This window comes from Chelmon rostratus, chromosome 20 (assembly GCF_017976325.1).
Source record: "Chelmon rostratus isolate fCheRos1 chromosome 20, fCheRos1.pri, whole genome shotgun sequence".
In the NCBI taxonomy this organism is placed as follows: Eukaryota; Metazoa; Chordata; class Actinopteri; order Chaetodontiformes; family Chaetodontidae; genus Chelmon; species Chelmon rostratus.
In genome coordinates, this window is record NC_055677.1 from 10021208 (window position 1) to 10037314 (window position 16107).

Genomic DNA, 16107 nt, shown 5'->3' on the forward strand with positions numbered 1-16107 from the left:
AGATCCATGTCACATAGAGCGGAGGCTCAGCCAGTCACAAACGAGCTTGAACACAGTCCTCTGTGGCCTCAGTATTACTGTCACCTGATCAACTGTCTCAACATCTCCCATTGGACGATACTATCAGCAGCAAACATAGACACAGCCAGGTGTGGATCCCACTCTGACTTTTTCACATAAACCACACACCGTATGCTTCTTTTCTTCGCCCAGTAGTCCTGCTATCCTCCAGCTGTAATGATGCGTCTCACTGCATTGTGTTTTGTGTGTTTTTTCTCCAGACGGCACTGCGCGTTGTTCCACAGCTCGCTGCAGAATGTGACGAGTGGATGTTTGGCTACAGCTCAAAATTGCAACAGGCTTAGACCCTCCAAAAACAGACCTGGCAACCAGGAATACGGAAAATAGCAACAAGACAAAAGAGACAGGAGGTCTTTTATTTTGAAAATGGAGAATAACTGCAAACCATCGGAGGACAATGCAAACAAGTAATTGCAGCAGCTGCATTTTCATGGTGCTCATTTTTAACAGTCTGATGCTGAATGTGATTTATCCTGATGGAGACAAACTGCACATAATAACCCTCCTTCATGAAGCTGCTGCTGGAAGTAGAGTTAAGTTAAAACATGGCAATATATGAGACCCTAATAGAGCCCTAATGGTGTGAGGCTTACAGTGTGTTAGCAGCCTCTGTGGTCCGCCCCCTCTGTGTCAGTGGTCAAAGTATAAATACATCATGTCACCTTTAACCAGCGGCAGCTCCCCCTCAGGGAGCCAGAGGGACCCACAGCCCACCCTGCGCTCTGTAGATGCACAGCAGAGGTAAAACTCCACTTTTCCCTTCTTTACAATCTGACATTTTGCCTGCATATTTTATCCCTTTGAGCAAATCGGACAGGTGCGTTTTTGTACCAACTTTACTCGGGCCCGCGACTGCTGCGTTCAAGGTCAGTATCACAACAGGTGCTGCTGGAGGACAAGCTGAAGTGCGTGACCATGTGGCATTTACGCAGCAGGCATCTCACTCATACTGCGAGGAGAGAGCAGGCAGACATTTTGATCCTTTTAAAGAATGAGTGAGATTTTGCAGTTTTGCATGTGGTTTCTCCATCTCAGATCAATATAGATATCTAATGCACAGGAACTTCACCGCAGAGACATTTTTTTTGGTTAAAAATAGCAGGCAGCTGTGCTTTGGTGGTGTGTTTACGTCTCATCAGTGGAAACTTGCCCTTTTTGCCCTCCACTGTTCTTTTTTACTTGACAATCACAAGCGAGTCAGGCAGATAAGATTCCCAACTGATGGATTACTGCATGACTGCAAGACTCTGCATGTTTCTGATATGTCTTAGTGTAAAAGAGGATTGTGTTGCAGAAGAGACATCAGGATAAAGCATGCAGCTGTGTTATACACTCATATAAAGCAGCAGAAATGTACAATGTACAAAAGTGCATTTACTCATTTTCTTCTCTTGAGTACAATTCTTATTTCTGCTTGACTATATTCCATTTTATGCTACTTTATTCTACTCTGCTCCACATCATATTGGAAGTATTGTACATTTTATATTTACTTGGCAGATAAAGCCACCAGTTACTTTCTAGATAAAGTTTTTACATTGAGAGCCTATAATAAGTTTACAGAACATGGTGCATTCTCACAGATTAAGCTTCAACATGAAAACGCTGCTTACATGTTAAAGCATCAGTAATGAGATAACTTTGCTAACTTTTACTTCTGATACTTAAAGTAGAATTTACAGGTAATGCTTTTGCCACTTCTACTGAAGTGAGAATGTGAATGTAGGGTATTTATATGTATATATATATATATATATATATATATATATATATATATATATATATATATATATATATATATAGTGTTCACATGTAATGTTGTAGATGGTTCAGGTTGTGCAAGGCAGTGGTAGAAAGTACATTTACTCAATTACTGTACTGTAGGAATACTTTATCCTGCTTTACACTTCTACTGTACTATATTTCACAGAGAAATATTGTAATTTTTACTCCACTACATAAGATATATAAATCATCAGTTTAGAAAATGTGACGCATTATAATAGATTAAATGATCCATTTAAAATCCATTAATATATTAGTATAACACTGACTAGCCATTTTGCATAATGAGTACTTTTACTTTTGATACTTTCTTTGTTGCTCGTACTTCTGTACTTTTACCAAAGTAAAATTGTGCGTGCAGTGTTTTTACTTTTAAAGGAGTATTCTTACATTGAGGTGTTGCAAGTTTTACTCAAGTAAAGGAATGGAATACTTCTTCCACCATTAGTACAAGGTCTAATCACTTAGTGTGCAGGTTACTTTCAACTGTTGCATCATAATTTATGACCTTATCTCATTGCAGCCATCAGATAACAATAAGTGCAGTAAAAATGCAGAATCTGAAGTATGATGAAGTGAAAAGTATGAACAGAAGGGAAAGTTACTCGTAGCACGTCTGTTTTTACTCTCCACCTTTAATACTCCGTCAGAGCAAGTACAGTACTTCACACCTGACACTGACCTAAATCAAGAGTGATTGACAAGCTGAGAGTCTATTTTTAGGTACAGTTGGAATAGATGTCTCTCATACAAACATTGAAGTGGCATTGTTGCACCTCCCTTTTTAGTTTGCAGCTCACAGCTGCTGCTTCAGAACTGTACAGAGTGCTGATAATGTGAGTGTGACCCAGAGGGTGAGACTGAGAGATGGATCAAGGTCAGGAGGTGAACCATCAGGACAGATTTCTCATTGGTAGGGGAGATAAGGAAGCCCTGGCATGCTGTAACGTGTGCATTTCAGTAGTAAAACCTGTCCGTGCTGTACGAGTGACGTGTTGATAGGTGTGGTCATGTGTCGTCAGGAGCCTCCAGAGCTCCTGTCTGTGCCACCATGCGGATCAAAGCTGCTCTTCCCAAATATGAGATCTACTTCTACAACACGGTGCTGTGTCTGGCCATGTTCTGGGCCGCCAGCTGGATCTTTGAGGTGTCCAGCTGTGAGTATGAGAAAGACACACACACACGTACACACACACACACACACACACACACACTCATTCATTTTGAGTCAATCCCACATACACTGTCCTGTAAATACTTACTCGACTATAACTGCTAAAAAGGGGCTGTTTCCGAATGTGCTTCAAAGCTTTATTCACATCGTTGACATCTGAGTTCTAAATCGGTCTCTAAATGTCTATTCATTGTGTTTAAACACAGTGTTTCTGCACAGTTACAGATGAAGATTGAGCTGCACTGACATTATGAGTGTTATACTGCTTGTACAATTAGATTCCAGTGGTGGCTGCGGAAGATTTTTTCCGACTCGTCTGATCCAATTTCCGATAACTCCAGAACGCTGAAAAGTCCAATCTGACTTCATTCAAATTGAGGATTTTTTTAAAGCCATGACGTCATTAAATATGACATCAGACATCAAAAAACATCAGTAGAAAATTCAAATGTACAAAAATGACACTTTCGATGCCCTGGCACAGAATTCATCTTAATGCGCATCTTAAAATAGTCCCCAACATATACAATATACACACACTATTTACTCCTGCTTGCTGAAAACTACAGCGCCCAGCTGTTTTAGGTTTTTATTTTAAATTTTTTTTTATTACTGATCCTTTTTAAAAAACAAAACATAAGTTTGTGAAATCATGTCTTCAGCAGAATATTTTGAAAATCTGCCCTTGAATTTCCCTTAAAACACAGTTGTTTTCACTGATTCTGTCTGATTTGATGTAGCTCAGGCTGGAGCTGAGCTACATCACCAGCCTCCATGTACTAATAATAAAATGGACTTCGTGTATTGATAAAGATGAGAAATCTGTAAACTGTCCCTCCCTAACAAGTGCACAAAACCAGTGTGACTCAGATCTGAGACATGTAAAGCAGAGCTGAAATGATTAGCTGTTTAATCAATTAGTCGATCAACAGAAATTTATCTGCAATTAATAACATGTGTGAAGTTTATGCTGTCAACAACAACCACAAGTGGCCTTTTCACAGCAAACATTTCAAGCACAGGTGTTTCTAATAGCAGTAACAAAGACTCTGTTTCATTCAATTGTCCCAGCAGCAGCAATGTGAGGACCCTGAAACTGAAGCAGCTAAATGGAATTAGACATTGTTAATTTTGCTTTTCCTACTGTGGCATGATACAATGTTTTCTGCGAAAAAGGCCTTTAGAACAACAAACATAGTCTAGCAATACCATGCGTCACTTTTTATAGATGTAAAAATTGTTAGTGTAACTCAAAACCATTAGAAATTCCAATTTCGTGCTCTGAACCCAAACGCAGACCAAACACATGGTGCTGGGGCAGTTCGATAACTTAATTCACAAAGGCGACCAAACAAAGAAATTGTGGGAGGGAGAGGCTGGCAAAAGCCAAAACCAAAGTAGTATTTCCAAAAAAACGGTGCTCGAGTGACGGGGCAAAGAGTTCATAAACGCAAAAAAAACAGTGAGGCAGAAAAACAGACAAAAACACAGGGAACAGCTGGTAACTTAAATGAAACTGGAACACTCGACACAATATGCATAAGAGACAAACTGGCAAAGACTGAGGGAAACACATGGACTTAAATACACTGAGGAGAGAGACTTAATGAGATACAGGTGAAAACAATTGATCAATTATCACACAGGTGGGAAAACACAGGAAGTAAAGAGAAATGTGACAGAAAATGTGAGCCTTCAACATAAAACAGGAAATAACACAACCAAACAACCCAGATCACGACATGCTCACTATACAGTAAACATTAAAAAGGCAGCTCACATACAGGCGCAATGAATTGCTTTGCACATTTACACACATGCTGTCACGCAGATGTGCAAACACAAACCTACGAACCCAACGTCTGTTTTTAAGGGAACCTGTGCATTAGTTCACACACAAAAAAATGAGGCTGGACTGTGAGCCTGATGTTGAGGCTGTAACTTTAGTCACATACAGACAACACAATGTGCAGGATACATATAGAGGCGGCATCGCTGTGTGAGGGTGAAGACTTGGAGCTATGCAGACCACGCAGAGGAGATCAGGTGTCAGTATTAATACCACAGAGCACAAGAAGAAAATAGGTCAGGCTATGACTTTAACAAAAGTCTCACATCTGCATTCAAGGACAAGACAAATAAAGGGAAAGAAACGTTATATTAAGTGGCAGAAGATGTAAATGTATGTTCTTGTATGTTCTGTTTCCTGTTGTGTTGCAGTTTTCCTCATCTTTTTTCTCTTTTCCCATTTCCAGCCAGTACAAACAGGAAGACGTTCAAAACCAGTGTGAGGCCGGGATGGTACTACTTTGGGAGGAGAATGGTGGGAGAACATTCAGAGTTTATCTGCATTTGACATCAAAGTAAAAATGTTCTAACTGTCCTATTTTCTTTATTTTTTTTTTGCTCGTGATCTCCAGGATACGGCTGATTTCGAGTGGATGATGTGGTTTTCCACCTTCAGGGAGCACATCCTGTTTGCTCTCTCTGGTCACGTGCTGTTCGCTAAGATCTGCTCCATGCTGGCTCCACAGGTGCTTCTGCTGACTGATTCATTGATTAACCGGCCGAGCTGCTGCAGGGGGAGCAGCGTAGTGAAGGATGGAATCACAGGTTTAATGATCACTGCGAAATGAAGTCGGGTTCATCTCCCACTGCGTCGCGTTATTCTGAATACTTGACATTTGAAATCTTTGTTGCTATTTATTTTTACAACATTGCACAGGAGCTTTTTATATTAATAGCTGAACAGCTGCTGACGAGCAGGACCAGGTGAGGGGAAAAAGTTGGGGTGTGAGTTGGAGGGAGGGATGACTGTAGATGAAGAATGAAGGAGAGAACAAATAGAAATGTGGCTCTATTTTTAGCGAGATCACTTCTGTCGGTTTGGTTTGTTAACAGCGCTGGATCACATGTCGTGTGTCGGCGGAGTCTTGTGAGCTCCTGAAGTGTAGATCATCACTTTGTGCAAACTGTGTGCATTAGTTTGTCAGAGTAAAAAAACCTTCTTTTCCTTGTTATTCATTGACTGTATGAGAGGTTATTATCTGCAGCATTGTGGAGTAATTTCTATTTCCAACTTGCAAATCTAAAGCTGCATCATTAGATTGACTTGTAGAGAAAATGTCCACTTTTATTTTGTTGACTGGCTTTTAAAAGGTGCAGGAGGAATAACTCCTTTATGGAGGTGAAAGTTGAGGTGACACTTCATTTCCCTCACACAGCACAGGTCCTTGGTGTACCTGGTGTACGGGCTGCTGGCTGTGTGGACCAGCATGGGCTGGACCTACGTCACCCTCATCCTGTCCCACTGCATCCTGCTCTACAGCATCTCCTTGGTGAAAATCCGTTGGCTTTGCTTTGCCACGGGTCTCTGCACCCTCGCTACGTTCAAGTGCGAACCCTTCGTGTCCTGGCAGGTAAACCACAGAAGTTACTTTACAAAAGTTACGACTTTAAATGTGGCTGTTTCCTCAATCTTTATTTCTCTTTCGTGCTTTATTGTCTCCATGCAGGCGGGTTTTGTGGAGGGGGACTTCGAGCTGCGTCATGTTCTCTTCTATGGAGGTTGTGGCTTTACTATAATGCGCTGTATGAGCTTTGCTCTGGAGAACTGCGAGAGGAAAGATGGAAACTACAACATCCTGGAGCTGCTCAAGTACAACTTCTACCTCCCCTTCTTCTATTTCGGGCCCATCATGACCTTTGATAAGTTTTATGTTCAAGTAAGTTGAATTAGGTTTTTTATCCCGGCCTTAATCCAGCAGACTCAGGCGTTGTTGGACCTTGTTAGTTTGTTACCCCTTAACACGAAGCAACATCTGCAATATCCATGGTCACTGTTTGCATAATGTCTGTCTGTTGTGAGTGGGCCAACCAAAGAGAGGTAAAATCATCCAGTAATTCAAGGAAAAAAGAAAATATCTGGAAACATAAATCTAATTTTTGTGAGTCACAGAGGATGAATATTGTCTTTAGAGTCTGGGAGTCATCTGACACTTGGATGCTTTCTCTTGGATCACAGTCCACTAAAGGAGACAGCTTGGAAAGCAGTGGTGGAGGAGTATTCTAATCAATTACTGAAGTAAAAGTATTGATACCACACTGTAAAATACTCTGTTACAAGTAAAATTCTATATTGTATTATATCATTAGATAATTTTTACTCATGCATTAATATAAAAGCAGGATTTGACTGTTGTTTTTGGTTGAGATGAAACTGTTGCAACTATTGATCATTTTCTCCAACAATCAATTGTTTTCTTAAAATTTCAATTCAAGGAACAAGTAAATAAAGCTGTCAGATAATTGTAGTGAAGTAAAAAGTATGTTTCCTTCTGAGATGTAGTGGAGTACAAGTGCACAAGTACAGCTCCAGCACTGCACACGAGAGAGCACTCTGAAGCTTTACAATGCGTATGCTGCCCCCTGCAGGCCAACAAGTCAGACCTGACCAGGAAGGAGCGGGAGCTGTGGAACATCAGCCTGCAGGGCCTGATCCACCTGGGAGTCATCGTTGTAGTGGGCGTCCTCTTCCATTTCATGTACATCCTCACCATCCCCACCGACATGAAGCTGCTGAAGCACCTCTCCGACTGGGCTCTAGGTCCCTGCCAGCTAACCTGCATTAATGTTTTGACTGTTTATAATGCTGTGGCATGTTAACTAGAGCAGTTGACAGGGTTTATTTATAGACACTTTTAGCATGAGAGGAGGATTGTGCATGTATTCATTCCAGTTCAAGGATGTTACATTGACTGCGTAACTAATGTGACTGCATTGTTTCCAGTGGGCCTAGCTTACTTTAACCTGGTGTATGACTGGGTGAAGGCTGCAGTCATGTTTGGAGTCATCAACACAGTGTCCAGACTGGATCATCTGGACCCTCCCAAGCCACCAAAATGCATCACTCTGCTCTACGTGTTTGCCGAAACGTGAGTTTACGCAGCTTGATCATACTTTGGCTCATTATACTCAAATGTGTACAAATGTGTAGAAGTCAATCAGCTCTTTTCTCCCTTCACAGCCATTTCGACAGAGGGATCAACGAGTGGCTGTGCAAGTGAGTGCCTCAGAAAGATCAGTCAGTTCTATTAAAGTCTTTTAAATTTAGAGGTTCTGACGCTGCCTTATTGTCCGCAGATATGTGTATGACTACCTGGGTGGAAAACATGACAATGTGGTGGAGGAGCTGGTGGCTACGCTGTGCACCTTCGGCGTCACCATCCTGTGGCTGGGACCCTGTGAGGTGGTGCTGCTCTGGGCTTTCTTTAACTGTTTCGGCCTCAACTTTGAGCTGTGGACCGCCAAGTTCTTCTCCATGGAGCCTTTTGCGTCTTTCGAGGTTCGTTCTTGGAGGTTGTCTTTTACATTTCAGCTTTCACAAAGCGCTTTTCGTATATTCGTAATGTTTTATTTACAGACAGCCATGTCAGAAGCAACGTCCCGCCGGATCCGAGCCATCTTCAACACTTTTAACTTCTGGAGCATTGTGTTGTACAACATTCTGGCCTTGAACAGTTTGGACTTTGCCAAGTTGGTCACCAAACGGCTGCTTCTCAAAGGTGATTTTGTGTTTTCAATGTTGAAGAGAGTTTCAGTTTTTGACCAACTATTAACAAATAAGCTTTTCTTTCCTCCCAGGCTTCCCTATAACCACCATCATCGTCATGTTTGTGACCTACTGCCTGATTCAAATGATTAAGGAGAGAGAGAGGAGGCAGGCCCTTATCGATGATCCTGATCCTCTTCCTCCTGTTCCCCCTCCCAACGCCGCTACCAGCCCGCCCGGCACCGCAGCTCCACCCGCCACTGCCGCTACTGCTGCTGCTGCTGCTGCTCAGCCAGTCGCAGATCCCAGCAAGGAAAAAGCTGAATAGATGCTAATAGTGAAGGATGCACACAGCCAGCAGCAATATTTCCAGTCCAGATTTTAGAACATGACTTGTGAATGGATGCTGACGTAGAAAACAGCATTAATTGTAAATAAACTAACCATCGTTTAACTGTGTTTATACCTAAAAGGGAAAAATAGAGTGCAATGAAAGACATTTAGAAATAATGCAGTATAATGTACAGTACACCACTGATACTACAGTAAAAAAACCTTCTGTGTACTAACACTGTAGAAATGTCAAGACTAAATTGAAATTTTCTCAAACGTTTGTCATTAATGCAGAATTAAACTGCAAAGATTTGTTCAAAGTGTTTTGTTTCCTTTCTGACAGAGCTGTTTGAAATATGAATGAGAGACGGGGTCTTTTTACAGTCCGCGAGTCAGTCCTGTCATTAGGGTTGTGAAGTATTTCTGTCACGTTACATCAGCAGCTAGCAGCTTAATTCCTGTTTGATGCCTCCACACTGGAAACTCTTTTAACCCTGACCAGTGGAACGGCTCTGGTCAGACCTGCGGTGAATCACTACCTGGACCTGAACAGTGTGACAAAAATAGTTTGACCACCGTGTGCCTATAAGCAAGCTAGGAAACTTAAATTTTTAGGGGTTCATTAATTCAATAACTGCAATTTTTATGTTCCACCATTCTGCTTGTAGGACCAGTCTGCAGTTTCTTGTCTGGATTCCGGTGCCGTTAAGCATTTCAGTCTGCAATCAAAAAAAGAAAAAATGTGTTCATTCATTGTTTACATGTGAAAATTCATAAACAAAAATCTGCAGTCTGAAAAAAGTGTAGGCTGGAGCTACAGCTCATAGTGCCTACTGCCTCTGACACAGGCTTCCATATCCATAGACCATATTTAACCATTAGCAATTTTAAGGAATAAAGCTAAAGTTAGTCTGTCTCTCAGTTTAATTAATTAATGGAACAAAGTCTGTGCTATGTGCCTCTTGTGTGTAAACATGTATTGTAAAAACATAGCTATAAAACACGGTAATGAATATATATTTATATTTTTTAAAAATGGCTTAATTCCCTTAAATAGTCCTGCTCTGTAATTTTTTAGCAACAACAACCAATGTTGGGAACTATTTTAAGCTGCGGATGAATACACAATCGGTGTGGTCACTGTGCTGGTTTACAGCAGTAGAAAAGTGTGTTGGGGGTTAACAACCAGTGCAACAGTGTGGCTCCGTTTTTTTTACAACAATGAAGGTCTGTGGCACAGTGGGAGGCTCAGGCTTCAGCAGCATAGAAAAGAAATGTTAGTATCGACAGTTCATTGTCATTTTGGTCTGAGGTTGTGTGTGCTCGACAATACGGTGTGAACATCATGTCAATGCAGGAATTGACAGAGTGACACTGTTGCTGTAATGACTCAGTCACAGAGACCCCAGGGGGCAGCCTCTTACACCTACCCACATGACTCAGGATGGATTTTTCCCATGAAGCCATGTGTCAGCTGTCTGAGAGTGGGTGGATGTTCCTGGGGAGTGGGTAGGGGTGGGGTCTGAAGCGTGGATATTGCGTTTCATGTTCCAGAATGAAGCCCATAGCTCCACAACGAGCACCCAGACTATAAATAACCTGCCAGTTGGAGCTGAGTTGAGGGGTGAGGACAGCTGAGGAAGTGGGCCGTCCCGGGGTTCAGCTGGTCTGGGCTAATAGCAGCCTGACTGTGCCTCTGAATCCTCTTTCCAGGCTAGAAACTACAACTACTCTGCTATACAGAACTCACTTTTATATGATTTGAAGCCCCTGAAAGGCTCTTCGGACTCCCCCGATGGCTCTACCGATGGACCCCGTGGATGAACCCAGGGTGTACCAGCAGACGTTGCTCCAGGACGGTCTGTGCGACCTGCTGGAGAACGACAAGCTGGTCGACTGTGTGCTGAAGATCAAAGACAAGGAGTTCCCCTGCCACCGGCTGGTCCTGTGTGCCTGCAGCTCGTACTTCCGCACCATCCTTCTGTCTGACCTGGAGGAGAGCAAAAAGAGAGAGATCGTCTTGGAGGACGTGGAGCCGGGGGTCATGGGGCTGATCCTCAAGTACCTGTACACCTCCAAAATCAATGTGACAGAGCAGAACGTCCAGGACATCTTCGCAGTGGCTAATATGTACCAGATACCTTCAATTTTCACTGTGTGTGTGTCTTTCCTACAAAAGCGCCTGAGCCTCAGCAACTGCCTAGCTATCTTCAGGCTCGGCCTGATGCTGGACTGTCCCAGGTTGGCGGTCTCGGCTCGAAACTTCGCCTGCGAGCGCTTCCAGCTCATCTCCAGAGATGAGGACTTCCTCCAGCTGCTGCCCAGTGAGTTGGCAGCCATCTTGGCGAACGATAATCTGAGCGTCGAGACGGAGGAGGCGGTGTTTGAGGCTCTGATGAACTGGGTGTCCCGCGACGCAGAGAGCAGAGAGAAAGAGCTGCCAGGTTTGCTGGACTGCGTTCGTTTGCGTCTGGTGAGCGAGGATTACCTGAAGGAGAGAGTGGAGAAACACAAGCTGATCTCGTCAAACCCCGAGTTGCAGCAGAAGCTCCAGCTGGTCAGGGATGCTCATGCCGGGAAAATGCCAGAAGTTAAAAAAAGCAAAAGCAAGAAGGAGGACGCCGGAGGAGAGAAGGATGGAGAGAATGAGGATAAAGAGGAAGACGAAGGTCTCCTCCCAGGCATCCTGAATGACAACCTGCGATTTGGCATGTTTGTCCGGAACTTGATACTGATGGTGAACGACACGGGCGCTGTGGCCTACGATCCGACAGAGAACGACTGCTTCGTAGCATCGCTCTCCACGCAGGTTCCCAAAAACCACATCAGCCTGGTCACCAAGGAGAACCAGATCTTTGTGGCTGGAGGATTATTCTTTGATGAACAGAACAAAGAAGATCCGCTGTCCTCTTATTTCCTGCAGGTAGGGAAGGCTGTGAATGATGTTTTGATAGGAGACGACAAATTTGCAAAAACAGAAACTGATCTCAGCTCAGCCTGTTCTTACACTTAAGTCTTTGAAGTTATGTTTCACCTTTATTGCTTAAAAGTGAAACCTGATGCCTCCACTGCTGACAGATGATTATTATTTTTGTTAAACCTTTTAAAACCCACAGTCCCACCGGAGGCTCGCTCTGTAAAAACTGTGTTTGAATCCACAAAACCTTTATTTTCAATGGCACTACAAATGTTCCCAAGGACGCCAAATGTGCGAGGATGAATTCTGGGAAAATGACACATGAAATCTAGAACATTTTGTGTTTGCAGTTTAAATATTTCAGTCACTGTAAACATTATACAGCTTCCCTGAAGAGCTGGAACAGAATATATCTACTAGATATATCATAGTGTGGAAAAAGATGATTTTTCCAAATGTAGCTACACAAGGGGGAAACTGGATGTTGTGCCTGTGTGCATGTGCCACAGTATGTGTACTTCAGGTGGTGTAAACGTAACCCATTCACAAATGTTTGACCTCAGTATGACCCAGTCAGCGCTGATTGGCTGGGGATGCCTCCTCTCCCGTCTGCCCGCTTCCTGTTTGGGCTGGCCGAGGCCGAGAACTCCATCTTTGTGTTGGGAGGGAGGGAACTGAAGGAGCAGGAGCACACGCTGGACTCTGTTTTGGTCTACGACAGACAGTGAGTACAGGTTCATATACATGACTTGACCGAACTGCTGATCTCAGGACTGAATCCTCATTAATTTACATCTTTCCTGTGGTCATTTATAGATCTTTCAAATGGGGCGAATCAGAGCCAATTCCTTACCCAGTCTATGCACATGCAACCATATCGCACAATGATGTTGTTTATGTGATCGGAGGAAAGGGAGACGAGAAGTGAGTATTACCTGTGATCAATATGTCATTCATCTGTAGCAAGCATGAAGGCATCACCATGTTCTGTCTCTCCTGTAAAAAGGAGCTGTCTGAGGAAGATGTGCGCATATGATGCCAAGAGATTTGAATGGAAGGAGCTTGCACCCATGAAGACTGCACGTTCTTTATTCGGCGCCACTGTTCATAAGGACAAAATCTACGTGGCAGGGGGAGTCACCGACACGGGGCTGACGGCCTCTGTGGAGGTGTACGACATCGCTGCCAACAAGTGAGTTCGAATCAGGGAGTGAGGCGGATGGAAGCGGATGTGGGTGCCGCAAGCAAGTTGGAGGCCTGAGGCTGGTGCACACTCAGGGGACCCTCACAATTACAATCACAAATATGATTTTTTTTTTTTTAACTGTTCCAGAAGAGGAAATCACTGAAGAAATATTGTTTGGTTTAATTAGATGTTACATTTTCTGATCTCTGTCAGTGAATTAAACAGCAGTTTTGTTCTTCTTTTTCACTTTGTCACAATAATAACTTAATATTAACTAACTTCAGAGAAGTTTAGCTTTAGAATTGTATTGCACCCTACTGAGCTGTACCTCTCTCTCTCGATGTGTGTGTGTGTTTGTATTTACATTTTTCAGGTGGTCAGACTTCGTAGTGTTTCCCCAGGAGCGTAGCTCTCTGAACCTGGTGTCTTCGGCCGGCTTGCTGTACACTGTAGGAGGTTTCGCCATGATGCCTTTGGAGGACAGCGACGAGATCATTCCCAAAGAGATGAACGACATCTGGAGGTGGGTCATAATGACAGACACATTTTTTTTTCATTCACACATTAACCCATTGTGCTCCTCATGGTTTTGAGTTATTAGGGCTAACATCTATAAAGATAAAGTCACCTTAAAGTGCACGTTAAGACAAAGTAAAACAGGCAGTTTCATTTTTAGCTGATATTCTGAAGTAATCCAGAATTCATATTAACCATTTACTTTGTAATGTTAATTTACCCAAGAAAATTGTATATTATTCACGATACATGTAAAAGGAAGAATTCACTGGGTGTCAGAGTTTTACCTTTCCACTGACCAAAGTCTGTTAACCTCCTCAGGTATGACGAGGCAGAGAGGAAGTGGAACGGGATCCTCAGAGAGATCAAGTATGCTTCAGGGGCCACCGTTCTGGGGGTCCGCCTCAACACCCTGCGTCTCACCAAGATGTAAAACGCCCTCCAGTCTCTGCTTTATTAACAGGAACAGCTTGTTAGGAGTCCAAGGAGGTACAGCTGGGCTCTAACATGCTCAGCTTAATGTGTTTGGGTTTGTTGTTATTTTACACAATGCTATAGTGGATAATTATATAGCTAATTGTAATTCTGGCTCAACATTAGGACAGTCTGTTTTGATCGAAGACATTTTTATATGTGTGTGTTTCAGTGATTTTAATCTGAGACTTCAAAACTGTAAGCAATCTGATGACATTTTTTGCACTGAATGAAATAAAACATCTTTAACATCTAAAACTGTCTTGATAATGATGGAAAATGTGTTGGCAAGAAGTTGTGCATTTCCCAACAGATGGCAGCAAAGTCACAATGTAGGTCAGTGCCTTCAGACCAGCATGATTGAAACATGACAGAGCCAAAAGACAATTTCACTTTCTCCTCTCAGACACAAAAACACAGCACACGCGTCCATTTGCAATAATAGATCTATACGGTTTAATATTGAAATGATTTCATTACGCTCTGCTGTGTTACAGACAGTAAACACTAGTCAATAATACAATAAAAGACAGAAAATACAGTCTAATGTTATTAGCACCTCTAGACACTATCGTCCTTGTACGGTTTTTAGTATTTTAATATAGCTGAACTTGACAACTACTGCCTACACATGGTCTTTGTACACCAGAGTTAACTAAGACATAGTGTTTACATTATAAAGTAGAGAATCAGCAAATAACAGTACACATTATGATTTCTTTAACACAACTGCAGTATGAGTAAGTATGGGAAATGTAGAAGGTATGTGGATAATACATGTTTGAATTGACTATGGTGCCGATCTTTATTCAATGCCAAAAAAAGGGGAGAAGTCACCATCGAACAAAATTAACAACTAACCAAACGTTCACATGCAAAATAACCAACAACATTTGTTTTCCAATGTTTTGTTCTAGATTTTATGAGGCCCAGAAGCTGACAAAATGTAGTAAATGATTGCCAGACGAGTTACAAAATACAACTGAGCACATCGGTATTAACAGTATTATTTATTGGAGTGTAAAAAGAAATTCCACCTCTAATCAGTTGGTAAAGAAAAGCGAAATGTTGTTTACAATCAATCAGTTGATAAAATATGTAAAAACATTTCATTCATCTATTTTTCCACACTTCCAATTTTTAGATTTAGATGATACCGTGTGGCTAGCTAGCTAGCTTAACTGTTTGCTAAACACACAGAGCACTAGCCTTGGCAGCTAGCTACCTAGCTGAAGCTAAGTGTCGCCTAAAACTACACCAGCCAGTGATCATCTACAGATATACTCTACTGCAAATTGCTGTCTTATTATGTGATAAATGCTTGCAACAGTTGCTAAAGCATTTTAGCCAGCAAGCAAACAAAAACAAAGTTCGCTTACTAAGGCTAACATGTGTTAGCAGGCTAATACTGTAACACCATCTTGTCTTTTGTCTTCATCACAGACCACATTGAACGTAAGTCTTAATTATTATTGTGTTGTGTCCTTTATATTTTATAGGCATGTGTGTGTGATTTAATGTCTCCTTTTCAAACTAAACAAAAACATTAAAGTAGCTTTTTTCACCAACTGATTGGAAGTTAAAGGAAAACTATATACTTTTACATTTCTTTCTACTGGCGCTGCAATTAACTGTTGTTTTCTTTGATTAATCTGTTTATTTTTTTCTCAATGAATCAATTCATCATCGATGAATAAAATGTCAGAAAATGGCCAAAATTATTTTTTTCAACTAACAGTCCAAAACCCAAAGATTCAGGTTACTATCATGGAAGACCAAGAAAAACAGAAAATATTCAAATTTGAATTTCTCCATTCTTTCTTTAAAAAAAAAAAAAGAATCAATTAACAATAACTGGTGATTAATTTTCTGTTGATCAACTAATCAACCTTTCACTAATTGACTTCCCACTCCATTTTCATCATGTAACTAACATTCAGTGACGTACTCAGTTACATTGACTCGTCTGATAACTTTTTGTCGGATTTGGGGCTCCAGTTGTTTTCACCCATGATATGGGTAAATAAAAATCAAACAAACAAACAAAAAAAACACTGCTCTCTATTTTTTCTAAAGAGATGTTTTTCTTC

The 16107-nt window shown here is 41.8% G+C and overlaps 2 protein-coding genes across 3 annotated transcripts; both read left to right on the plus strand.

The window, feature by feature from the left end:
* The first annotated feature begins 769 nt into the window (after positions 1-769).
* Positions 770-9219, plus strand: hhatlb (hedgehog acyltransferase like, b). Of its 2 annotated transcripts, none has more exons than XM_041961676.1 (12): positions 770-822; positions 2889-3023; positions 5296-5363; positions 5461-5574; positions 6265-6459; positions 6556-6765; positions 7475-7646; positions 7830-7974; positions 8067-8102; positions 8183-8384; positions 8463-8604; positions 8684-9219. In XM_041961676.1, exons 1-12 carry the CDS (start codon positions 810-812, stop codon positions 8917-8919), a joined length of 1668 nt encoding a protein of 555 aa, XP_041817610.1. In that variant the 5' UTR covers positions 770-809; the 3' UTR covers positions 8920-9219. The 2 variants fall into 2 exon arrangements, with proteins under 2 accessions (XP_041817610.1, XP_041817611.1); XM_041961677.1 differs by having other exon boundaries at positions 812-947.
* Positions 9220-10564: 1345 nt separating this feature from the next.
* Positions 10565-14245, plus strand: klhl40b (kelch-like family member 40b). Its single transcript, XM_041961611.1, has 6 exons — positions 10565-11847; positions 12405-12565; positions 12658-12765; positions 12848-13033; positions 13401-13550; positions 13865-14245. Exons 1-6 carry the CDS (start codon positions 10720-10722, stop codon positions 13974-13976), a joined length of 1845 nt encoding a protein of 614 aa, XP_041817545.1. The 5' UTR covers positions 10565-10719; the 3' UTR covers positions 13977-14245.
* The last annotated feature ends 1862 nt before the right edge of the window (positions 14246-16107 follow it).

What these genes read in the sequence shown, in the direction of transcription:
- hhatlb (XM_041961676.1), top strand. An exon ending in AACCCTTCGTGTCCTGGCAG is followed by an intron (nt 6,460 to 6,555) that starts GTAAACCACAGA and finishes GTCTCCATGCAG; the next exon opens with GCGGGTTTTGTGGAGGGGGA. An exon ending in CCTCTCCGACTGGGCTCTAG is followed by an intron (nt 7,647 to 7,829) that starts GTCCCTGCCAGC and finishes CATTGTTTCCAG; the next exon opens with TGGGCCTAGCTTACTTTAAC.
- klhl40b (XM_041961611.1), top strand. Translation starts at nt 10,720, where the DNA reads ATGGCTCTACCGATGGACCCCGTGGATGAACCCAGGGTGTACCAGCAG. An exon ending in GGAGGAAAGGGAGACGAGAA is followed by an intron (nt 12,766 to 12,847) that starts GTGAGTATTACC and finishes TCCTGTAAAAAG; the next exon opens with GAGCTGTCTGAGGAAGATGT. An exon ending in GAGATGAACGACATCTGGAG is followed by an intron (nt 13,551 to 13,864) that starts GTGGGTCATAAT and finishes TAACCTCCTCAG; the next exon opens with GTATGACGAGGCAGAGAGGA.